General features: G+C 35.5%; 4 protein-coding genes across 4 annotated transcripts; all 4 read left to right on the top strand.

Moving 5' to 3' along the window:
* Positions 1 to 14,545: 14,545 nt before the first annotated feature.
* On the top strand, positions 14,546 to 16,830 carry LOC113507865. Its single transcript, XM_026890787.1, has 4 exons — positions 14,546 to 15,839; positions 16,074 to 16,150; positions 16,415 to 16,764; positions 16,824 to 16,830. The coding sequence occupies exons 1-4, from the start codon at positions 14,546 to 14,548 to the stop codon at positions 16,828 to 16,830; spliced, it is 1,728 nt and encodes a 575-aa protein (XP_026746588.1).
* On the top strand, positions 16,759 to 17,673 carry LOC113507862. Its single transcript, XM_026890782.1, has one exon. The coding sequence runs from the start codon at positions 16,874 to 16,876 to the stop codon at positions 17,657 to 17,659; it is 786 nt and encodes a 261-aa protein (XP_026746583.1). The 5' UTR covers positions 16,759 to 16,873; the 3' UTR covers positions 17,660 to 17,673.
* Positions 17,674 to 20,816: 3,143 nt separating this feature from the next.
* On the top strand, positions 20,817 to 21,798 carry LOC113507864. Its single transcript, XM_026890784.1, has 2 exons — positions 20,817 to 20,840; positions 21,166 to 21,798. Coding segments are annotated over exons 1-2 (531 nt in total). The 5' UTR covers positions 20,817 to 20,838; the 3' UTR covers positions 21,695 to 21,798.
* A 129-nt stretch (positions 21,799 to 21,927) lies between these two features.
* LOC113507863 lies at positions 21,928 to 23,753 on the top strand (the record flags this gene model as incomplete). Its single annotated transcript, XM_026890783.1, has 1 exon — positions 21,928 to 23,753. A coding segment is annotated over exon 1 (1,462 nt), but the record flags the coding sequence as incomplete, so codon positions are not given.
* Between the last annotated feature and the right edge of the window lie 2,326 nt (positions 23,754 to 26,079).

A 26,079-nucleotide genomic window follows, 5' to 3' on the forward strand; every position in this document is an offset into this window, starting at 1 on the left:
AAAACTTAGGTTGGTCTTCAGGCAAAAGGGATCCTATCAAATGGTAAACATGACCTTGTACCTTAAAAGTAGGCATGAAAGGACCTTTTGAGATTTGTTTAGCACCAAAGGATGTCATTTGAAACGCACTATTATAAGTGCGAATATTGTCTAAGAACTGTTTAGATTGCTCATGTTCCCCTAAAAGTAGTGATTTCAATGGTTCCGGCGGGTCTGCGAAAGAAGGCAAATTTATTTTGCCTCCAGAACAACAAAAACCAGCCGACTCCTTACTCCACTTTGAAGCATTACAAAGAACACATACTATTGCCTATTAAAGAAGATGATCTGTAATCAATTGCGAGGTTATAAGCAAACCCACTTTTATATTTGTCGCGCCACGCCACCGAAATTCTAGATTGATCATCTATGTGTAAATCTAAGTTATTAAGACTATGTCGAAATCTGTCTGAGGCAAGACGGGCCTCTCGCTGTTCGTCCGTTTCAAGAGACCGAATATTTTCGATTCTTAATCTTTCATTAGACAAACTTAATAATCGATCTTGTCTCAAAGAATTGTAATGTTCACGTACCGACTCTATTCGTTGTACATGCTCATGTTCATCTTCAAGAGATCGAATAATATTATGGTGCACCCTATCATTTGTCAATTCTCGAGATAAAATATGATGTTCGCGATCAGCTGTAAGCCGTAGTTCCCTTTCAGTGAAGGTTTCTGACTCACGAGACAATGTATGACGTTCTCGGTCAGCTGAGAGCCATAGTTCTCGTTGTGAAGCAGTTTCAGCTTCTCGGGATAAGACATGTTGTTCTCGGTCAATAGTAAGCCTAAGTTCTCGTTGAAAAAAGCTTTGAGACGCACGTGATGTAGCTCGTCTCGCTCTGTTAGCTGCTAATCGCATCTCTCTCTATGGAGAGCTTGCATTGGCTCGAGAAGTTGAGGCACTAACTCTCATAGAGTTTAACCGATGTGCTTTTTCGAAGAGATTGTTTGTTTGTTTGAACGCGCTAATCTCAGAAACTACTGGTCCAAATTGAAAAATTCTTTTTGTGTTGAATAAACCATTCATCGACGAAGGCTTTAGGCTATAAACCATTATGCTGCGACTAATAGGAGCGAAGATACAATGGAAAATGTGAAAAAAACAGGGCAGGTATAAAGCATAACTTATATCTTCTACCCACGGGGACGAAGTCGCGAGCAACAGCTAGTTTTTAATAATAGTAGTGATATTTCTGATTTTCTTAGTACTAATCAAATCCGTTTAACATTCATACCACCTTATAGTCCTCCTTTTTGCGGGTTGTGGGAGGCAGGAGTCTAATCCTGCAAGTATCATTTGCGGCGGGTACTGGGCAATGCCAGACTAACACGCGAGGAGTTTGAATCGGTATTAACGCAAATTGAAGCCGTTCTCAACTCCCGCCCTTTATCCCCTCTGTCCTCAGACTCAAACGACTTCCTCCCACTCACTCCAGCGCACTTCCTGATCGGTCGACCGCTGACAACGCCCAGCTGCGAGAACCTGACGACGATCGAGCCTAAGCGACTGGGACGCTACGACCGTGTGGAGCAACTCAGACAACACTTTTGGCAGCGATGGTCCAAAGAGTACATCTCAGAGCTCCAAAACCGAATAAAATGGAAGGACAACAGTGAAAGCGTCACACAAGAGAGCTTAGTGCTTGTTAAGGAGGAGAATGTTCCACCACTTAAATGGAAACTGGGTCGAGTGACGCAAGTCTTCCCAGGACCCGAAGGCATATCCCGTGTGGCTGAAATCCGTACAGCGCACGGCATCATACGGCGATCTTTTTCAAAGATTTGCCCCTTACACGTACATTAATTATCAGCAGCTTCAAGGACGAGAGCTTCGTGTTGGAAGACAAATGCAGGTGCTTCCAAGGCGGACGGCATGTTCAATATTTGCACAACAACGCCGTCTGGTGGCACCCGGCGGAAGCAACTGAACGGCGCGAACATCGGGACTGTTTCCGGCGGGTGGCGGGCGGCAGCACTAGCGACAACCTCATACTGCATCGTGTGCGCACTGCGCTGTGCGGCCGGCAACGTTATTATTCGCAATACACTATTGTAAAAACTTAAATATACGTTTATATTTAATCTTAAATAAATAACTTCTTTGAAGACATCCCTGCCTCCTAATCGGATAGAATATAGGGATCAGTTTATCCACTGTCTTACAATTAATATTAAATACGTATCAACGTATGCAAATTATGCAACCTGATCAGTCATTGGGGTTGTTCGACGCATTAATATACGGTTAGCGTTCCTTCCATTCGGGATTGTAACCTAACCTAGGACCATATTTACAGACTATTGAGTCCGCAAATACGAATAAGGTTGCGTATACGCACATTATACCGGCACCGCAACTGCACAGCTACAGCACGGCGTCGCCTCGAATTTAGACTACGGCTAGCTGCCAGCGCGCTAACTACGCGTTGTTCGCAAGGTGCAAGCTCGCAGTCCGCGCGCCGGCTGCGACCTGTAAGCTCACAGTCTGCGAGGTGCAAGCTTGCTGTCACCGCGAACTCAATATTGTTTTAAGGCATTGATTGACAGTTTTTCTTTATTCATGTTAGAGCCGTAGCAAAGCGTATCCACTGTCTTAAATCTGTTTCGAGACTGGAGGGCGGAATGCAGTGCAGCGAGGTGCGAGAGGCGACGGTGGTGCGCGGGCGACGTGCGACGACGCAATGACGTTGTTTCGCTGCCGACTCGGAGTCGGCGCGTAATAAGCATGCCGTCGGCGCGCTGTACGCACAAGGTCCGCTCGCTTGCAGCACGCGGGCTGCGAGTCGAGTTGTGTGGTAGCGGCAAGCGCGCTGACTGCCCGCCGTTGGCTTTTTCATATTGACATTATGAAATACATATATTATACTACACACGATTTAATGCTCTAAATTGAATGACAAGTTAATAGCTGGTTTGGAGCGGTGCTGTTGCGGTGCCGGTATAATGTGCCATGACCTTAAGTTGTCAAATCAAATCATTTATTTTTTGTTAAACATGGGTAAAAATACAGTTGTTCAAAAATTTATACAATAATGTTCACTATGTTTTGCCACTCAAGCGTACAAAAATATTATAGATAGGCATGCGAAACAAAAACAGATTCATCATTTTAATTAATTATGGATATAAAAATAAATCATTAGCAAATTAGTAAGAATGTCATTAATATCAATGTCAGCAAATAATGGAATGTCGAAGTGGCAATGTCACAAATATTAAAAACAAATGTCAAAAATTAATATAAATTAAAAAATATATGTATATAGAGGAGCTCGTGGCTAAGCTATAACCGGAGAAGTGAAACGATCTCAGGTTAAGCTATGCTTGACGCGGTTGGTCCGTAGATGGGTGACCATCTTTGTCATAACGAGTTCCTCCGTGTTTCGGAAGGCACGTTAAATTGTGGGTCCCCGCTGTTATTCTTACATCCTTGACAGTCGTTACAGGTAGTCAGAAGCTTGAAAAGACTGACAACCTGTCTAACCAAGGGGTATCGTGTTGCCTAGGTAACTGGGTTGAGGAGGTCAGATAGGCAGTCGCTCCTTGTAAAACACTGGTATTTAGCTGAAACCGGTTAGACTGATAGCCGACCCCAACATAGTTGGGAAAAGGCTAGGCCAATGATATGTATATATCAATCTATACTTCTATACTAATATATAAAGCTGAAGAGTTTGTTTGTTTGTTTGAACGCGCTAATCTCAGGAACTACTGGTCCAAATAGAAAAAATATTTTTGTGTTGAATAGACCATTTATCGAGGAAGGCTTTAGGCTATAAACCATTACGCTACGACTAACAGGAGCGAAGATACAATGGAAAATGTGAAAAAAACAGGGCAGGTATAAATCATAACTTATATCTTCTACACACGGGGACGAAGTCGCGGGCAACAGCTAGTCAATTATAAAATCCTTATCAATGTTATATCTTATCTGTCAGAAACTCTGCAATACTATATAATTGAAGATTGGATTAACTTACCTAAGTGAAATCCAATTGTAATTTTATGAAGGTTGATCTGAAATATAATTGATTAACAGAGTAGTATTCTCATTCGCTACTGTGTGGCATCGCGAATTTTTTCAGAGAATAAAAAAAAAGTTTTTTAGTCTATGGCAACTCACAACTAAACGTCACTGAGCTAACCATGATTTTGTGGGTCCCATTATGCCAGGGTTCAGCTATTGATGCTGGGGTTGGGGTGGGTGATTATATTTCAGATCAACCTTCATAAAATTACAATTGGATTTCACTTAGGTAAGTTAATCCAATCTTCAATTTTATTTCATGTTGATCTGAAATATAATTAACATTAACAGAGTAGTTGTTCAGAGATTGAGGCATAATGGGTACATCTTATAAGCCTGGATATGATGAATAACGGTTAAGGCTTTATAATTATTAAGATATCTATTTAAAGTGGCATATTATCCTAATATTAGTATCTATATTTGTTTTTATCCATATATTCTGTCATACACATTGATTATTGATCAACTATTAATTTTATTTTTTTATAAAATTAGTCTGTAGTAATTAACAATTTTTTACTAAATGCCAAATTTGTAAGCCAAAAGGGCAGAACATGTTGATGCATATATTGTCCTTATATTTTCACCACATCAAAAAATGTTTAACACATGTTTTAGGCAAATAAATACTTCTTTATCTTTGTTCTATTACTGAGATTATGAATATGAGTTTTTAAGTGGAACAATAAACAAATTTTATGTTATGTTACACATGTTTATGCAAATAAATATATCTTTATCTTTATCAATTGTTCTACATATTGTGGAGACTGTGTCCACTAATTTCATAATTGACTATTAATTACCAATTTGTGCTCTTTTTGACATCAATGTTACTATGATATATGTTACTATACTTAACAATAGAGGTTTTAAAATTATAATATCAGACTTAATGGACATGATCACGTACTTAAACACTAAATTAGCAATTACTACATATAACTCAAAGGTTCATTGTTCCCAAAAGAAAAAATTAGACTCAACAGATATACACTTACAAAATAATTCTCAGTTTTTTCTGTAAATACTTGAATATACTTCACCAGAATATAGCGGGGCTGATGAACAAATCAGATACACTAACAGTAAAATTAGAATAGCTTTACAATGCAGGAACCAATATTGATGTACTTTGCATAACAGAGCATTTTATTCAGACAGGATCCGAAGAGTTGTTGCATATACCTAATTTTGTACCAGCAGCTTTCTTTTCAAGGAAAACTAAGCGGGGCGGTACATGCATTTTCGTTAGGACAGGACTTCGATTTAGAGAAATAACAGACATTGCAAAAAAATCAGTGTCAGGTGTCTTCGAATGCTGTGCCATAGAATTAATCTATACTTATAATAAATCTGTAGAGAGGTCAATTCTGTACATAAAATATATTTAAAAAATAACTATCAAGGGGTGGTTAGGGATCGCTACTGATGCCAAAAATGCAATCAGTAAAATTTTTGTCTGTCTGTCTGTCTGTCTGTATATTCGTTATAGAAACAAAAACTACTCGACGGATTTTAACGAAATTTGGCACAATTATTCTTCATACTCTTGGGCAGGTTATAGTATACTTTTCATTACGCTACGACCAATAGGAGCAGAGCAGTGAAGGGAAATATTGGGAAAACGGGGTAAGTTACTCCATTTTTTAAGCTTCCGTCACGTGTGCAGGCTTATAGGTTAAAGCTACATAGAAATCATGTATGACGGAAATATTCTCCCTAAAATTATATAAAAAATATTCCTCGACAGCATATGTCTAACTTTTATGGTTGACTCACAATAACACGTGAAACTCCCGATAGCTTAGCAATTCGGAGATTTCTGATTGTATTTGTCTACTCTAACGTTTACAACACTATCACTCATCCCCAATTAAAAAAGTTAACATTATTACCTATTCAATAAAAAAAGAATCATGTAAATCGGTGTAGAAACACCAAAGTTATACATGAAATAATAAGAAATCGCGCGTGAATACAGAGTCATGCTATAAGGATTATTTTTGTGTATCGGTTGCCGCGCTCGACGCGCGTCGTGGCGGGAGGTATAAAAAGGCGGGGGGTCCGCGCTCGAGCGTCATACAATATTTGGCTGTTGATGCGAATAGACGTTCAGACTGTTCGACCTTATTGACAATCAATAATTGTTATTTGCAAACCGTGCTTATCAGCACGACTTTTAGTCTTTGAATAGTTTATTTTTAGAATTGTTTTGTTGTTAGTTTATATAATAGGTATTAGATTAATAGTATTAGTAGTAGGTACACCTATTAGTTATTTTGGTAGTGTTTAATTGTATTAATAGTTTATTTTCGTAATTGGTAGTGTTTAATTATATTAATAGTTTATTTTCGTAATTTTTATATTATTTATTTTGGTAGTGTTTAATTGTATTAATAGTTTATTTTCGTAATTTGGTAGTGTTTAATTAAATTAATAGTTTATTTTCGTAATTGGTAGTGTTTAATTAAATTAATAGTTTATTTTCGTAATTGGTAGTGTTTAATTATATTAATAGTTTATTTTCGTTATTATTATATTAGTTATTTTGGTAGTGTTTAATTGTATTAATAGTTTATTTTCGTAATTGGTAGTGTTTTATTATATTAATAGTTTATTTTCGTAATTATTACATAATAACTATATATAATTGTAAGTGTAAGGTAGCTTCAGTTACCGTCGATTAAAAATACACAATGCCACCTAAAAAACGACCATCTTTATCTCGAAATTCGAGAGATGCTAAAAGGATGAGAAATGCGCGTTCTCAAGAATCGGCAGAGGAAAGAGCACATCGGTTAAACTCTATGAGAGTTAGTGCCTCAACCTCTCGAGCCAATGAAAGCTCTCCAGAGAGAGAGATGCGATTAGCAGCTGACAGAGCGAGACGAGCTACATCACGGGCGTCTCAAAGCTCTTCTCAACGAGAGCTGAGGCTTACCATTGACCGAGAACAACATGTGTTATCCCGAGATGCTGAAACTGCGTCACAACGAGAATTGCGTCTCACTGCTGACCGCGAACGGCATACATTGTCTCGCGAGTCAGAAACCTACACTGAGAGGGAATTGCGTCTCACAGCTGACCGCGAACGTCATATATTGTCTCGCGAGTCAGAAACCTTCACTGACAGAGAATTGCGTCTCACAGCTGACCGCGAACGTCATATATTGTCTCGCGAGTCAGAAACCTACACTGAGAGGGAATTGCGTCTCACAGCTGACCGCGAACGTCATATATTGTCTCGCGAGTCAGAAACCTACACTGAGAGGGAATTGCGTCTCACAGCTGACCGCGAACGTCATATATTGTCTCGCGAGTCAGAAACCTACACTGAGAGGGAATTGCGTCTCACAGCTGACCGCGAACGTCATATATTGTCTCGCGAGTCAGAAACCTACACTGAGAGGGAATTGCGTCTCACAGCTGACCGCGAACGTCATATTTTATCTCGAGAATCTGAAACTTTAACTCAATATGAAGACCGTTTGACAAATGATAGGGTGCACCATAATGTTATTCGATCTCTCGAAGACGCACATGAGCATGAACAACGACTAGAGTCGGTACGCGAATATTATAATTCTTTGAGACAAGAACGATCAGTAAGTTTGTCTAATGAAAGATTAAGAATCGAAAATATTCGGTCTCTTGAAACGGACGAACAGCGAGAGGCCCGTCTTACTGCAGACAGATTTCGACATAGCCTTAATAACTTAGATGTACACATAGAAGATCAATCTAGAAATTCGGTGGCTTGGTCCGACAAATATAAAAGTGGGTTTGCTTATAACCTCACAATTGATTATGGATCATCTTCTGTAATAGGCGATATGAACGTGGTATGTCGTTTTTGTAATGCTTCAAAGTGGAGTAAGGAGTCAGCTGGTTTCTGTTGTTCTACAGGTAAAATAAATTTGCCTTCATTCGAAGACCCACCGGAACCTTTGAAATCACTACTTTTAGGGGAACATATACAATCTAAACAGTTTTTAGATAATATTCGCACTTATAATAGTGCATTTCAAATGACATCCTTTGGCGCTCAACAAATCTCAGAAGGTCATTTCATGCCTACTTTTAAGATACAAGGTCAGGTTTACCATTTGATAGGATCCCTTTTGCCTGAAAACCAACCTAAGTTTCTTCAAATATATTTGTATCCGACTACAACGAACAGTCGAATATAAGAAATCAATATTTCCCGAATTTAAATACTGAACTCATATCACAACTTCAGAACATGTTGCATCAGGTTAATTCGTATGTATGCAGTTTTAAATCGGCATTAGAAGCTCTTCCTCGAGATGATGATAACAATTATAAAATTGTTATAAATGCCGATAGGCGTCCAACTCAGGAACACCCTGGGCGTTATAATGCTCCATCCACGAATGAAGTTGCTGTGGTATTGGTCGACCAGGAATGTGATAGGCGTGATATCGTTATCCGTTCCAGAGATAATCGTTTGCAACGTATTTATGAAACCCACAGGGCTTACGACAGTTTGCAATATCCTTTGATATACTGTCGAGGGGAAGATGGTTATAATTTTGCTTTATACCAAACTGATCCGCGTACAGGCGCACCTAATTATAATAAAAAGATTTCATGCCTTCAATTTTACTGTTACCACTTGCAAGTAAGACGGAATAGGTTTGTATACTTTCAACGTTTTCGTGGCTTATTCAATCAGTTTATTGTAGACATGTACGCAAAAATTGAAACCGAAAGATTAGTTTATATACGATCTAATCAAAGGCAGCTGCGCGTTGAAGAATACGTGCACCTTCGCGACGCCATGCAGCAAGATAACGATACGGTGAATATGGGTCGTTTAGTTATTTTGCCCTCTTCTTTACTGGTGGTCCACGATACATGCACGAACGTACTCAAGATGCTTTTTGTTACGTAAGAAAATATGGACGTCCCGACTTATTTATTACTGTAACTACCAATCCTAAGTGGGATGAAATTACTCGGGAGCTTCTTGAGGGTCAAGCACCGCATGACCGCCATGATATCATAGCAAGAGTTTTTCATTTAAAATTAAAATCAATGATAGATCTACTTACCAAAGATAAAATTTTTGGAGAAGTATTGTGTTATATGTATAGTATTGAATGGCAAAAACGCGGCTTACCTCACGCACATATCCTGCTTTGGTTAAAAGATAAGGTTCGACCTAATGATGTAGACAGTTTAATCAGTGCTGAAATTCCAAGTCCGATTGCAGATCCCGTGTTATACGACATTGTTAAAACTCATATGATACATGGTCCATGTGGTTCGTTTAACGGGAATTCTCCTTGCATGCAAGACGGTCGTTGCACTAAAAGATATCCAAAAGCCTTAGTGGATGGCACTGTAACAGGACATGATGGATACCCATTATATCGTCGCCGTTCAAGAGATAATGATGGTTTTACTGTTGAAAAGCGAGTGTCTGGACAACAAGTTACTTTAGATAATAGGTGGGTCGTTCCGTATTCTCCTGTGTTGTCCAGAGCATTTCAAGCTCACATAAATGTTGAAATGTGTAATAGTGTAGAGTCAATAAAATATATTTGTAAGTATATTAATAAGGGCAGTGACCAAGCTACATTTGCTTTGAGAAATGAACATGATGAAGTTACAAGATTTCAGTCAGGCAGATATATAAGTTCTTCAGAAGCTGTGTGGCGGATCTTAAGTTTCAACATTCACGAAAGATATCCACCTGTGACTCATCTGGATGTTCATCTTGAAGGCGGCCAACGTATATATTTCAACGCCGAAAATGTCACAGAACGGTTAGAGAACCCTAGACAAACAAGTTTATTAGCATTCTTTCGACTTTGCCAAACTGATGATTTTGCAAAATCTCTTTTGTATGAGGAAGTTCCATCGTATTATACCTACGATAAGCAACGGGGTGTCTTTAATCGAAGACGCCGTGGCAGGCCTGTAGATGGCGAGTCAGGTATTTTTAAAGAACATGTTCTTGGTAGAGTGTACACCGTTCATCCTAACAACGCTGAGTGTTTCTATTTGCGATTATTATTACATACCGTGCGAGGACCAACCTCATTTATAGATTTGAGAAAAGTAGACGATGTTGTTTATCCCACTTATCAAGCAGCTTGCCAAGCGCGTCATTTGCTTGAAAATGATCAGCATTGGGATGACGCTTTAGCAGAATCCTGTGTTAGTGATAATCCACGACGGTTACGCCATTTATTTGTAACATTACTCACATTTTGTAATTTGTCAGATGCTGTAACATTATGGGAAAAATATAAAGAAAAATTTTCAGAAGACTTTCTTAGAAATATACCTAACAATGATGAAGGCACAACTAATGATAATTTCCGTGATCTTGCCATAAATCAGTGCTTATTAGCTCTTCAGGATGACTTAACAGCAGTAGGCGGTAAATCACTCTGTGAATATGGTTTGCCAACACCAACCTCAGTCGGAGAGGTAACTAATAGGGAATATTCCGCAGAGATTGGTTACAATTTAACGGAACTGCTGACAACATTAGAAAACGGTGTCCCAATGATGACTGCAGAACAACGTTCAGTTTATGACCGCGTGTGCAATAGTGTTCAAAATAATTTGGGAACAATATGGTTTTTAGATGCACCTGGAGGAACTGGAAAAACCTTTTTGACTAAATTAATATTGGCTTATGTTCGAAATCAGCGTAAAATTGCTCTTGCCGTAGCTTCATCAGGGATAGCTGCAACATTGCTACCAGGAGGTAAAACTGCTCACAGTATGTTTAAAATACCAATTGATTTAGATCGCACGGAAAGTCCAACCTGTAGTATTTCAAGCAATAGCGACAAAGCTAAGGTATTACGCGAGTGTAATTTAATCATATGGGATGAGTGTACGATGGCCCATCGAAAAGGAGTAGAAGCGGTAGACAGAACTTTAAGGGATATAAAACAAAATGATCGACCAATGGGCGGTATCACGGTTTTATTTTGTGGTGATTTCCGACAAACCTTACCGGTAATACTACGGGGAACCCGAGCTGATGAGGTTAGGGCTTGCCTGAAAAGCTCTTATTTGTGGCGTGATATACAATCGATGCATTTAACTATAAACATGCGAGTGAGAACTGGAGATAATCCAGATAATAGTCAATTTTCTAATACATTATTAAAGATTGGTGGAGGTACCTATCCACAACTACACCAAGGAAAACTTATTTTGACGCCTGAATTATGTTGTATAGTTCAATCTCAAACACATCTGATATCGTCGGTTTACGGTGACAAATATATTAAATAGGGACAATACTTGGCTCAGCGAATGATCCATTTTAACTCCTCGCAATGATCAGGCATTTGAGATTAATAACAAAATACTGTCAAATCTACAGGGGGAAAGCAAAGTTTATAGATCAATAAATAGAATGGTCGATGAACAAGAAGCCACTAATTACCTACCCGATAGAATTCTTAAATTCTTTAAATATGCCCGGACTTCCTTCTCATGAAATTTGTTTAAAAATTGGCATTCCGATTATTCTACTCCGAAATTTAAGACCACCACAACTTTGCAATGGAACTCGACTGAAAGTAACCCAGTTGCAACAAAATATAATCGACGCTCAAATTGTAACAGGTTGTGGTGCAGGAGAAACCGTCTTTATCCCCAGAATACCCATTATACCAAATAATTTTCCGTTCCAATTTAAAAGAACGCAATTCCCGGTATCGGTGTGTTATGCAATGACAACTAATAAAGCTCAAGGGCAGACTCTTCGTGTTGCCGGAGTAGATCTCGGTGTCAGTTGTTTCTCGCATGGTCAGTTATACGTTGCTCTTTCCCGGGTTAGCAGTTCTAGAAAGCTTTATGTTCACGTGCCGGACGCAACAACTTCCAATATAGTTTACCCGGAAGCTTTGCACTAAAGTATTTTCGTTTTATAGGTACCTTTACCTTACCTTTATAAGGCAGTGGTACTTATATTGCCACCAGAATTTGAACCTTAACACATTATTATAAAGTTTAAAAGCTATAAATATTTTTAAGTTCTGTGTCTTATAAAGGGTTAAGCCTTATGTGAACGTGATCTAAACAATATTACCAATATAAATAATAATAATAAATATTACCAATACATTAACTTAATACACAAGGAGTTACACGCTGACGGAGTCGCGGACACAGCTATCTATACTTTTCTGCCGGAAGTCACTATTCCACGCGGACGAAGTCGCGGGCACAAGCTAGTTTATAATAAAGGAGATTGCGATATTATGCGATAAAAAAAATACAGGTATTTCTAATAAAACCTCCATTCCCATTTTACGATTTGACTAAACAAGAACGGCGACAAGTAAGTTGGATTGAGCGCAATAGAAAGATATACTGGAATGAAGGAATTGTGCCTTACTCAAATTATCAGAATTTGGTTATAAATATTTTAAGAGATAAATGTGTTTATGTCAAAGGTTCAGAAAAAGTGTCGTGGTTAAGAAACATTGTAAATAGTGCTAATATTAGTAACTTAGAAGATAAAGGTTGTCCTAGTTTATTAAACTTATATAAACAATATGTAAACTCTCATGATCTGTATAGCTGTATTTATCATGATTCAGTATGTGCATTAAAAAACGTTCTCTGCTTAAATAAATGGCGTGTAGACAATGTAGTATAAACACTTTGTAACTAATAAATTTTTGAAATAAATATTTTCTTGTTTTATTCATTAAAGATCGATTATATAGTAATTCCCACAGTTCATGGTTTAATTTTCAAACAGATGTTCGAATCAAAGTATTGACTAAGTGAATACAATGAAAAACCATATAAGGAAGTGCATCGAATGAATGATGTCATACAATACAACATGTGTATTGTTAAAACGGCATGAAGTGGTCCGCTATTTTGTTACATTTTTGACGACACGTTTGGCTTAGTGGTTAAGACCTGATCACAACACAATCAAATGCAAAATGACCCGTTCTTCAATCACAAAGTCGAAGTGTCGTGGGTTCGATTCTCACTCGGATAAATTGATATTTGTTCCGGTCTGATTTTTGATGTTTTAGTTTAAATGAAGATTTCGCAATAACATTTCATTTAACCGCTAAGTATTATAATCAAGAAACAGATTATATCAGGTTAGAATATTACTCAAAATTAAAATATAATGAAAATAATAAAAACATAAAAATAAAATAAACTTACCCACCGAAATAAGATCAGGTTAAACATTATTCCATACATAAAATATAATAACTATGAGTAGGTACCTAGAAAACAGATCTGATTAGGTCAGATTATGGTAATGTATGGTGTTTAAGTAAGTAAGTACTCATGATCCTAGAGGAGTGTATCTATAACTAGCTATAACTATATTAAAACTTACAGTCCACTTATTGTCAAGCTAGTTAGTTGAAATTAAACGTTCGCGAGAGACACACGTCTATTTTTTCTAAATACCCCTTTAAACCAAAACACATCCTTATTGCTCTTAACATATTCATCTTTATAAATCAATCATTAGGTCTCAACTTGAATATGCTGTTTTAATATGGAATCCTCTATACCAAAGGTATATTGATAGCTTAGAGAATATTCAGCGTAGATTTCTCAAAGCGGTGCGTTATCGTTGTCGTCACAGTTTAGTATCCAATGACTCACGCAATTATATTAATTTGATGGGTTTGAAGTCTAGACGCCTCTTTCTAGAAATGATGTTTCTCTTTGACATGTGTAGTAACAGATACGACTGCTTAGATTTAACTAATAAATTAAGCTACATTGTTCCAAGAACTGTGATAAGACGCGAGGTGCGCGCACGTCCGCTATTCGCTGTTTCTTCGTGCCGCACTAACGCTGGAGTCCGCGCACCACTGCGTCGTATCACTATGAAGTACAACACGTTTTTCTCAGATATTGACTTATTTACGTTGTCATCAAATAAGTTTAGAATTTCCTTGATCCAGAAAATTAATAAATTAATACATACTAATCAATAATGTAATGTAAAAACCATACTTCTCGTTTATTGTATTTGTCATTTTAGATTTTTTTTTTTCTCCTCATAAAAACTGTATAATTTTACTCGCTGTTTGCATATAAGTTCAAATTCAACAATGTATTGAATAATATGTGGATAACGTCGTGAGCTACACATATGAATATTTATATTTGTCAATGCTTATAATTTTAAGAAATATGTGTAACTGTTTGTTTTCCCGAATAAATAAATAAATAAATATGGTCCAATATCGAACCGGATTCAAGTGATCGGCCGACCCAAGTGCGAGCGATCGCCGTGCGTTATAACAATAACATCCCAGAGTGATATGGATATTTTTCTGAGAAGTGGTTTAAAGACTTATTAGTGAAAAGAAATACATAGACTTTATTCAGTGTTACGAACTTATAAAACTACAGTGAATTTGTCGTGCTTATGGTGATAGTTTGTGATTAAACATTGCGAAACACATATAACAATGGAGGATTTAATTAACTACCAGAATGAGTTACTGGAAAACTTGAAAAACAGCGAAAAGAATTATAAGAAGTCACCGAAAGACAGAATAAAACGTCCTTATTTACAAACAAGACTGGACTTGTTAGAAGAACTGAGGAATGAATTCAAGGAGGGTCACAAGTGTATTGTTATGAAAACTACTGATGCGGACAGAGAAGATGCTTATTTTGAGAAAAACATTTACGAGCAATTTGAAGAAATATACATCAACTATAGATCAACTTTAAGAGAAGCCTTTCAGCCGTTTTTGGAAGAATCAAAATTTCAACCCGCCTTATCTCAATCCTCCGCAGCAAGCGACGTCGACGTACTTGAGTTCAAGAATCGCGGAATAAGGTTGCCAAATATACGGATACCTACATTCACCGGGAAGTACGAGGAGTGGCAACCGTTTTACGACCTGTTCCGAACTCTAATCCATGACAATGGACATCTGTCACGAGTACAGAAGCTGCATTACCTAAAAAGTAATTTATCTGGAGAACCTGAGGTACTATTACGAAACTTTTCTATAACGGATACAAACTATGATGAAGCTTGGAATCAATTAATAAAACGTTACAATAATACGAGATTTAACAGCAACGCAATTTTGAAGACTTTGTTTACGCAAAAACCTGTGCAATTGGAATCGGCTAGTTTAATCAAACAACTAGTAGACACAACTTCAACTTGTTTGAAAGCTTTGAAAAACATGGGTGTGCAGACTGATACCTGGGATATGGTAATTAACTATTTAGTTGTGTCGAAGTTGGATGCTGAAACTATAAAATTGTGGGAACAACAAATTAGTATAACCTGTAATAACGACATACCCTGTTGGTCAGAATTGCAAGCATTTCTAGAAGCGAGGTTCAGAGCTTTAGATATGATAGAGAGTACTAAAATTAAAACAGTGCAACCCAAACCAATAGCGAAACCTAAGGTTTTCCATTCAAATGTTACCAGCAGCAGCGGCGGAAAAGGGCCCGAAGCAAAATGTGCCTTGTGTGATGGTGAACATTACATCTGTTCTTGTAAAAAATTTGGAGAAAAAGCACTAAAAGAACGGCAAGAATTTGTGCAGACAAAGAAACTATGCTTCAATTGCTTGGCGCCTTCACACTCCGTGAGCAAGTGTCGACAGTCGTCGTGTTGCAGAAAATGTGGATTGCGTCATCACACTCTTCTGCATTTCGAGAGAGGACAGTACATCGAGAAACCAAAGCAAGGTGAAACTTCAAGTTCAGGTATAGCGAACGACAAATCTACAGGTACGTCTAATTATGTATCTAATAATGAGCAAATTGTAACCAACTTTTCTAGTGAACATATATAATCAAACAGTGTCCTATTAGCTACTGCTAATGTTTTAGTAAATAGTAGGAATGGTTGCAAATACGTTGTGAGAGCTTTGTTAGACCAAGGGTCACAAGCTTCGTTTGTTACAGAGGCAACAGTACAATTGTTGAATCTTAATCGTAAATCAGTGAGTGGTTGGGTGTCAGGTGTGGGAGAGAGACAAACAAAAATCAAACATAAAGTTATACTGTGCGTCAAATCATGTCACAATCCCAATGCCTCGGTGAGTGTGGAGGCATATGTATTGCGTTCACTAACAACAATACTACCCACCACTAATCTAGCTGACCCAGGATTTGCAACACCAGGGAGAATAGACATTCTCCTTGGAGCCGAGGTGTACAGCGACGTCTTGTTAGACGGCGTTATCAAACATCCTTTAAGTAACCTTTTAGCACAAAACACAATGTTAGGTTGGGTTTTATCAGGAAGGATGTCACGAGATTGCAATTCAGCACTGAAGAATTTTTCGAGTTTGCATGTTCAGCTGAAAGAAGATGAAATGCTTAAGTTATTTTGGGAGCTAGAGAACGAGCCAAACATCCTACAAAAAAGATTGTCAAAGGAAGAAGAAAGATGTGAAGAGTATTACGAAGCTACAACGACCAGAGACAATGAAGGAAGATATGTGGTAAAATTACCATTCAAGGACCATCACCCAGAAGGTCAACCTAATGGATTGAAGGAAATAGCTGCAAAAAGGTTTGAGTTACTAGAGAAGAAATTCGCTAAAAATAGTAAATATCATGAAGAATACAGCAAGGTTTTGGAAGAATACATTGATTTAAATCACATGATTGAAGTGGAGCCTAAGGATATCGATAATTCTAAAGCAGTGTATTTACCTCACCATGGCGTTATAAGAGAAGATAAGGATACAACAAAACTTCGAGTAGTCTTTGATGCTTCGTGTTATGGTACTAACCATGTTTCTTTGAACGACAATATGCTTGTGGGTCCTAAGCTGCAGCAGGATTTACGTCACATACTGATGAGATGGAGGACACATAGAATCTGTATCACGGCAGATATTATAAAAATGTATAGAATGGTGCGAGTAGCAGATGAAGATACAGATTATCAAAGGTTATTATGGAGACCAACGACGAGTGAGCAAGTTAAACATTATAAACTAGTGAGATTGACTTTTGGTACCGCAAGCGCACCGTATCTTGCTGTGAAAACATTACAGAGATTGGCAGATGATGAGAAAACAAAATTTCCAGCTGCAAGTAAAATAACAAAAACTGATTTTTATATGGACGATTTATCGACAGGAAGCGAGACGGAAGATGAAGCTATTAGTATTTACAAGGACATGAACAAACTACTGAACTTGGGAGGCTTCGAGTTACAAAAGTGGAGCAGTAATAATGAAAACGTACTCAAATATATGGGTATAAATAAAAGAGATGATCATGAGCTACCCCTTAAAGTGAATAGTTTAGTTAAAGTCCTAGGAGTTAATTGGAATCGAGAGACAGTGTATTCCCTCAACTTACCAGAAACAAAGGAGCCGATTACTAAACGACGTGTTCTTTCTGATGTTGCTAAATTATATGATCCTCTGGGCTGGATAGCTCCTGTTGTTGTCATAGCAAAATTTATGATACAGAAGTTATGGAAAATGGGACTAGGATGGGACGACACCATAAGCGAAGAGCTGATGTCAGAATGGCTCCAGTTCAGAGATAATCTAGCTCACATAGAAAGAAAGAAAGAAAGAAAATAACTTTTATTACGTGCTTGTGACCCAGAAATACATAAGGACGAATTGTACAAAATTGAGACATTAAGGTAAGAATATGCGTCGCAAACACGCAATACGGCCGTCGCTCAGCTTAATGCTGCAACCCTGAGAGAGACAGAGTCACAGCGCTGATTTTCAGCGATAGCTGACGTCCTAACGTGATGACGTCAAATCGGTAGTATATATATATAGATTAAAATAAAATAAATATAATGTTAAAATTACATATACATAGAACAAAGTAAATAAATAGAATATTAAATCATGTAATATCTGCATGTGCGTAACTAGCATTAAAAAGGTATATTAAAATGGCATGGCAACAATCAGATAAAAGTTATTAATCTGTGCCATGTTGGAAGTTTAGAAGTCGTCTGAAGTCTTATTCTTATGTTGGTATGTTGTGTCTGTACTATGGTTTATGAATTATGATCTGTGAATATGATAACAATGGCGAACGACGCTAACTACAGAGAAATAAAAAGAAGTAATTATGCAATCGAAGGTCGAAAATACTGTGATGAGTAATGTGGTTGTGTATATATGAAGATGGTAGTTTGTGCAGTGAATGAATTTTAGTATGTGATAGTGCGAGAAGGTCGAAGATGTGTTGTAATCAATCTGGTGAGTAAAAGAAACACAAAAAATAATAATTTTAAAGTGTTTTAGACTCCAATAGGCATCAGGGCGGATAGTTTTGTACGCTATAGTTGAAATAATTTGTAATTTGTACGCTATAATTGAATAAAACATTGGTGCATGAATAATCGGTGCTATATTAACATTTAACCTAACAGACAATACTTACAGACAAGAATTACATGCTAAGAGAAGAAAAGGAAAGGACACAGTGAGGCAGAGAGCACCTTCAATTGAGTGCGTTCAAGAAGAAAGACAAGAAAAAGCAGCCCACGCCTCAGGAGCCCCCTCCACCAGAGCATGTATGTCATGACCCCAGAGGTATGAAACATTATCATGGAATAAAATAAAAAGACTAAAAATTTTGGCTAATTTGTTCCTGTAACAGTAGTGTAGAATTGGGGTTTCTGGATCAGAGGAGATCCAGAAACCCCAATTCTACATTTGAATGATTGAAGAAACAATGATAAAATCCAGACCCGAACAAATATCAACTCTTGTTCGTGTGGGAATCGAACCCACGACACTCGGTTTAGATGGATAAAGAACGTGTACAATTTTTTTTCTATTATTTATTCTTGTCTGTGTTTTTATGTGTACATAAACTGTTAAATAAATAAATAAGAAATATACTGATGATATAACAACTTAGTAATCATTCATCATTATTTCCATTGCTATTTATTTTATACGTGTAATCTAATACACTTTATATATTATAATGCGCTCAGATGACTTTCATAGTCGCCTTATATAGGACTGTCGACATACTTACAGCACTTTATGTGAATTGATTGATTATCAACCTTTTTACTGGCTCATTTCAGCTGAGAAGCCCTTATCCCTCAAAAAAAAGAAGAATAATTAAGCTTTTGTCAATAAAACTAGCTAATTATAGGTCACTAGCCTACAAAACTCTAGAGGATGTAGTGACATGGATTATTTATACTTACAAACAACCATTACCAAGTTACCAATCGCAAATCCATACACCTTTACCGTACCTCCGTGATAACTTCGTGATAACATCCGTTCACGTTCGTAACACGATCCGGGCTCACTCTACACTTTTTATTGGAATTTAGGAATCAAAACTACTGGATGATAAATAAAATGTATCGCAAGAGGTTGTAAAAATCATAATTTCAGTAGAAGATTATATTTTTAGAAAAAAAAAATACTATTCAATAATAATTGATTGAACTTTATTTATGGCATTATATCTGACACTTTTAAAGCAATTTCTTTAACAGATTTATAAATATCGTCCATAAAAACATTTTTAACCACATGCTGCACACATAACTCAGCATCACAATTGCATAATGAACTTATATGATCGGGGAAGTTTTCGGTATCATAAATCTCGATTCTTATAATTTTAGCACCTCGTGTAAGTTTTTTTACAGAGGTAAATGCAGCCGTTGAAGATTTTTTCAGTTGCTTGCTGCTAGGACCTTCTAGGTTCAACTGTTTATCGTTATTTTGTTCCGCTACCCTGTTCATGGGAATGAAGTTGAACAGGTCATTTTCATAGTCCTAAAAATAATAATAACAATCAATATCAATTTTGTAACTTATATTATAGGTATATTTTATTTATAAATTCAAATAATCGATATTAGAAGTGTGTTGTATTGAATATAAATGTGTAACAATTATTAAGTTGCATTCAATTAATTAAGTTATTATATATAGATCCTACTATGTAAAGAAAATAACTCACCGACATATTTTATTTTAGGATAGAGTCTTTTGCGCCCCCGCTCGCTGATGGAATTAAACTAAATTATTTTTATTTTTTCGCATGATTATATCCTTTATATAGAATTTAGAAAATACTTTGTAAAGGGACATAAAGTTCAAATTAGCATCGATATTATCGGTACTTTAAAACGTGTAAATGTAATTCTACACTCTAGACAACACGGCGCTACACCGCTTCGGATTGCAATTAAACATAATTTATTATATACATCGAAATCGGTTTTTGTGTAAGTTTGTTCATCCATACTAATACACTAGCTTGCCCCACCACTTCACTCGTGTATTTAATAGTTTTATTAGAGTATTCATAACATAGGTATAACCTCCTCTTTGAAGACTGTTAAAAATAAAAAAAAGCAATCGTTCGAGCTTTATGAGGTAGGTAAATTGTGACAGATTTGTACACATACTATTACATTTGCTTACCAACGTAAAGGAGGAGACAAACCCAGGTGTAATATTAGTATACATTTCAGTGTTATTAAATTTTACTACATTACATCTTATATGAAGTAGATAAAATTGATATTGCGTGATCTCGGTATGTTGCTAAGTTATTTTCCAGCAACCTGGGTGGTAGATCTGACAAAGCATTTTAGCAAACCCATGCCCTATTCCCTAATTGGTATACCGTCACGTGGATGTAGTGCTATTTAAGAGATCATCTGCAGGGACTGGATCACAACAATTCTTCAGCTAGAAGCAGTCACATCCAAATTTGGAAGTACATACCAAAGAACCACCAATCTTCTAAAATGTAAGTATTACCTGCTATACTTCATTCGGTGTTTCATTTTTTAGTATTAAATCATTCAAGCTAGTTTTATTAATTTCTTCAATCACTCCATTCTTATTTTATGTAAATGTTACCCAATATTTTTTATTTGCTATGTCCAAACACTACATTTATTTGTTTTATTTAGTATTCTATCAATCATGCTTACTCAATATATTCATTCGTGTTCCTCATGTTTCATTTTCTTATTATTCAATCATTAAAGTTACTTTCATTCATTTTCTTCAATCATTCAATTCACAATTTATATGAATGTTATCTAATATTTTTTATATTTATTTTCTAGGTCCAAACACACTGCTGACCATATTTTCCCATCGGAGGACGAATCGTCGGACGGGGTGCAGATGAAGGTCAAGACAAAGGAGAATAAGAAACGTAAATCGTCGCCAACGCGCAGCCCCCAGCCGTCTACCAGTAAGAAAGGCAAGACAGTTATTCGCCCCATCCCTCCTATTACCAAGTCTACGGCTCGCGAGGTGTTCGGGAGTGACAGCGACGACGACGCGGTAGACGCACCCGCGGAGAAGAAGCCTCCGATGATTTACTCCTATGTCACACGGAGACTGGCCAACGGTTTTTCTCGTCAAATAGATGAGAATAAAAAAGGTGCGTTCTACATAGAACTTAAAGTATACAAGTGTGACGAGATAGAGCGGATTCAACCCGTGAATAGGTGGCGTCACTCGGTGATAACAATAAAAAATAAAACTGACGAAAATTCTGAATCGTGGAGGCACTTGAATGAATTCATTATAAGTACTAGGCGGGAGTTCAAACACTGTACTCCAACGTTTATAAGTTCATACCAATAATTAAGTACCTATGTATTATACTCAATTATTGGTATGAGATATTATTATAATCAGTTATTTTATAACATATGTAACCTATAATCATAATATTACATTATTATAATCTTCTAATCTAAATCAACCTTATAATCTACATTATATTCAGTGAATTAGTTTTTAAGTTTTTTTTTGTAACCCACTATTTCTTAATTAAAGTATTCAGTGCGATTAAAATGTTTTATATTAATTTTGTTTCCAGTTACACAAGCGAGTAATGCGATACCAGCAAGTTCAGATACTTATAATGATTTATACGAAACTAAGATCCCCGAACATGAATATGAAACGAATGTTATTGAGACTAATTGTTTATTAAAAAGATATTGCGAGAAATGTAAAATTGAGATCCCCGAACATAAATACAGATACCATAAAAGAACGAATATCCATAAATCAAATTGTTTAATAAAGTCAAATTTTGAAAATGTTCATATTATAGCAACTGCATTTAAAAACAGGATTCTGACTTATCGCTTAAATCCATCTATAGAAAATGAGTACCTCACACCAGAGGCGTTCTTAGATGAAAAGCGAAAAGATGTTTCTAATATAATTAAAATGTTATTAATGAGACATAACTGCATTAAAGTTAATTTCGAGCTGTTTGCTTACTTTTTACTGCCTACGTTAGGTGAGCAACAGCTTAAATCATTTAATACTAAATATGAAATTATATATAATAATACTGATTTTGATGACACATATTTGAATGTAATAGAAACATTTAAAAGAAAATTTACCGAATTTGAACATTGTCAATCCGGATGGTCATTTGTTTCAATAAATCATTTAGAAATTAATATAAATAAATATTGCCCTATGCGGGGTGGTACTTATTTAGAGCTACCAGATGTTATTAAAAATACAAAGAGCTGTTTGAATATACATAATAATGATGAATACTGTTTTTTGTGGTGCGTAGTTGCAGCATTATTTCCAGCTAAAAATAATGTTTGCAGGGTCAACTCCTATCCACATTTTAGTACAGTACTTAATACAAGAGGAATTTCATTTCCACCTTCACATAAAGATATAAAATTATTTGAAAAAAATAATTGTGACTTGAGTATTAATATTTATGGGTTTGATAAACATGGTACTATAACTGGACCTATTTATGTGACGAATTGCAGGAAAGATAAACATATAAACTTACTGTTCTTTGAAAAACATAATAAAGGTCATTACTGTTTGATAAAAAATCTGCTACGATTAGTACGAAGACAAGTTTCATGTCATAAGGGACGAATGTATTTATGTGAGACATGTTTACAATTTTTTAAATCTGAAATAAAGTATAATTGTCATAGTTGCTCTCAAATTTTAACCGTACTACCTGATAAGAACAGTACATTAAAATTCAAAAATTATGAGCGAAAGCAAAAAATTAATTTTGTAATATACGCTGACTTTGAAAGTATATTGTTAAACTGTAAAATGGAACAGAATGATAAAAATACAGTAAAGAATAAAGTACATCAACCGTCCTGTTTTGCTTTCTATGTGTGTTGTTCTCATGATAGCAGCTTAAATAAATTTGTATCATATAGAGGATCTGACTGTGTGGAAGTATTTATTAAAAGCTTGATTGAAGAAGTGAAATTAATTCATAAAATGTTATTAACAGAGAAACCTATGAGACCAATGACAAGAGATCAGACTGATAATTATAATAATGCAACTACATGCCATATTTGTAATGATTTATTATTTGATGATAAAGTTTGCGATCATGATCATATAACATCTGAATATAGAGGTGCGGCACACTCGCAATGCAATTTAAATTATAGAGTTTGTCCCTTTATACCCGTTATATTTCACAATTTAGTTGGCTACGATTCTCATATATTTATAACTGAATTATCAAAATATGAAGGTGAGATAAGAATTATAGCAGAAACTAAAGAAAAATATTTAACCATAACAAAAATAATAAATACTGGTAAAGGATGCAAACCAGCACAAATTAAATTTATAGACTCGTTTAAATTTCTTAGTTCAAGTCTTGATAACCTGAGTAAAAGTTTAACGGAGAATGATTTTGTTCATTTATTCACACATTTTCCGAGAAAAAATCAATTTAATTTAATGCGAAAGAAAGGTATTTACCCATATGAATATATTTGTACATGGGCTAAATACAATGAAACACAACTACCTGACAAGGATAAATTTTATAACTCTTTACAAATGAAACACATAACTGATGATGAATATAAACATGCTCAAAATGTGTGGAATCTTTTTAATATTACTTCTCTTGGTGAATATACTGACTTGTATTTAAAGTGTGATGTACTATTATTGTGTGATATATTTGAAAACTTCAGAAACATTTGTCTCCAGCATTATAAACTTGATCCTGCATATTATGTAAGTTCACCTGGATTGAGTTAGGACGCTATGCTCCTTTATACAGGTGTTCAGTTAGAAATGATTCATGACTTAGAAATTTACGAAATGTTGGAAAAAGGAATACGAGGTGGGTTAGCTCAATGTTCTCTACGATATGCTAAAGCTAATAATGTTTATTTACCTCATTTTGATAATTCAAAGCCATCAACTTATTTAATTTACTTAGACTGTAATAATCTTTACGGATATGCTATGACGAAAAAATTACCCGTTTCAGAATTTAAGTTCATGACCGACAATGATATGAAATATTTTAATGTGCTTAATATTCCCGATAATTCAGAGTTCGGTTACATTTTAGAAGTAGATATAACGTATCCAGATCATTTACATAATTTACATAGTGACTTGCCTTTTGCTCCAGAGAAATTCACTCCTATTGGAGGGAAAACGCAAAAACTAATCGCAAATTTGTATGATAAATATAATTACATCATTCATTATGTTCATTTAAAAGAATGTCTCAAAAATGGTTTGCTTTTGAAAAAAATTCATAGAATCCTTTGTTTTAGACAAGAAAGTTTTTTAAAAAAATATATAGATTTGAATACTAGACTACGGCAAGCAGCTTTAACTTCATTTGAAAGAGATTTTTTTAAATTGTTCAATAATTCAATTTTTGGAAAAACAATAGAAAATAAACGAAAGCATGTTGAAGTGAAATTAATAAGTAAATGGAGTGATCATTCGAACAAAACCAACAAAACAGTAGGTGCTGAGAAATTAATCGCAAAACCTAATTTAAAAAGTATTTCCGTATTTAATGAAAACTTTTTAGCTATACAACTCGGTCTAGAAAAAGTTATATTAGATAGACCAATATATGTTGGATTTGCGGTATTAGAATACTCTAAACAACATTTGTACAATTTTCATTATAATTTTATTAAGAATAAATATGGTGATAAAGCTAAATTGTGTTACACCGATACAGACAGTTTATTGTATTTAATTAACACTAACGACATATATAAAGATATACGACAGAATTTAACAGAATTTGACACAAGTAATTTTGAATCTAACAATAATTACTGTATTCCAAAGGTCAATGAAAGAATACCTGGTTTATTTAAGGATGAATTAGGAGGTGACCCAATTATTGAATTTATAGGCTTAAGAGCGAAACTGTACTGTATAAAATCACTAAAAATGCAAATTAATAAAGCTAAAGGTGTATCAAAATCTATAACCAGTAGTTTAAAATCACGTAACTATAAGCACGCTTTATTTAAAAATTTATCTTTAAAGCGAAAGATGAATATGATCAGATCAATGAAACATGTGCTATTCTCAGAAACAGTAAATAAAGTAGTCCTGAATAGAATAGACGATAAAAGGCAAATTTTAAGAAACCAAATTGACACTGTACCTTGGGGTCATTGTAATCACGTATGCTAACTAATGTTAAGGACTTTTTTAACTTTAATAATAAAAAATTATTGTGTAATTGCAAAGTGCAAATTATTGTGTGTTGTAATATATGTAATAAAATATAAATGAAAATAAATGATTGTGATATGAATCATAATTATATGTGTTTTATTTAATTACCTACTAAGGATTTGACATTTACGATATTTAAAGTGATTTTATAATGTATAAGCGTTGCGTGAAAATAGCCTCCTCGAGTAAATTAGTATATTCGGTGTCGAGTATATTCGGCGCATCCAGGGTGGTTAATTTCGATATTATCTTGATTGACTGGCTAATATTTTTTTATCAGTTGATTTTATTCTTATATAAAATAAAGTCTTAGTTGTAATGAAAGGAAAAAAAAACCCTGATCTCTTGTAACTATATAAATACCAGAACAAATATTATTTATGTCAGACACAAAAATGAAGTGGATTAAACACCCGGTATCTTTAGCAGTTAAAAATATTGATGTGAAGGAGAATACGCTGCACTCGAAACATAGCGTACTT

The sequence above is a fragment of the Trichoplusia ni genome, unplaced genomic scaffold (assembly GCF_003590095.1).
Source record: "Trichoplusia ni isolate ovarian cell line Hi5 unplaced genomic scaffold, tn1 tig00003368, whole genome shotgun sequence".
Taxonomy (NCBI): Eukaryota; Metazoa; Arthropoda; class Insecta; order Lepidoptera; family Noctuidae; genus Trichoplusia; species Trichoplusia ni.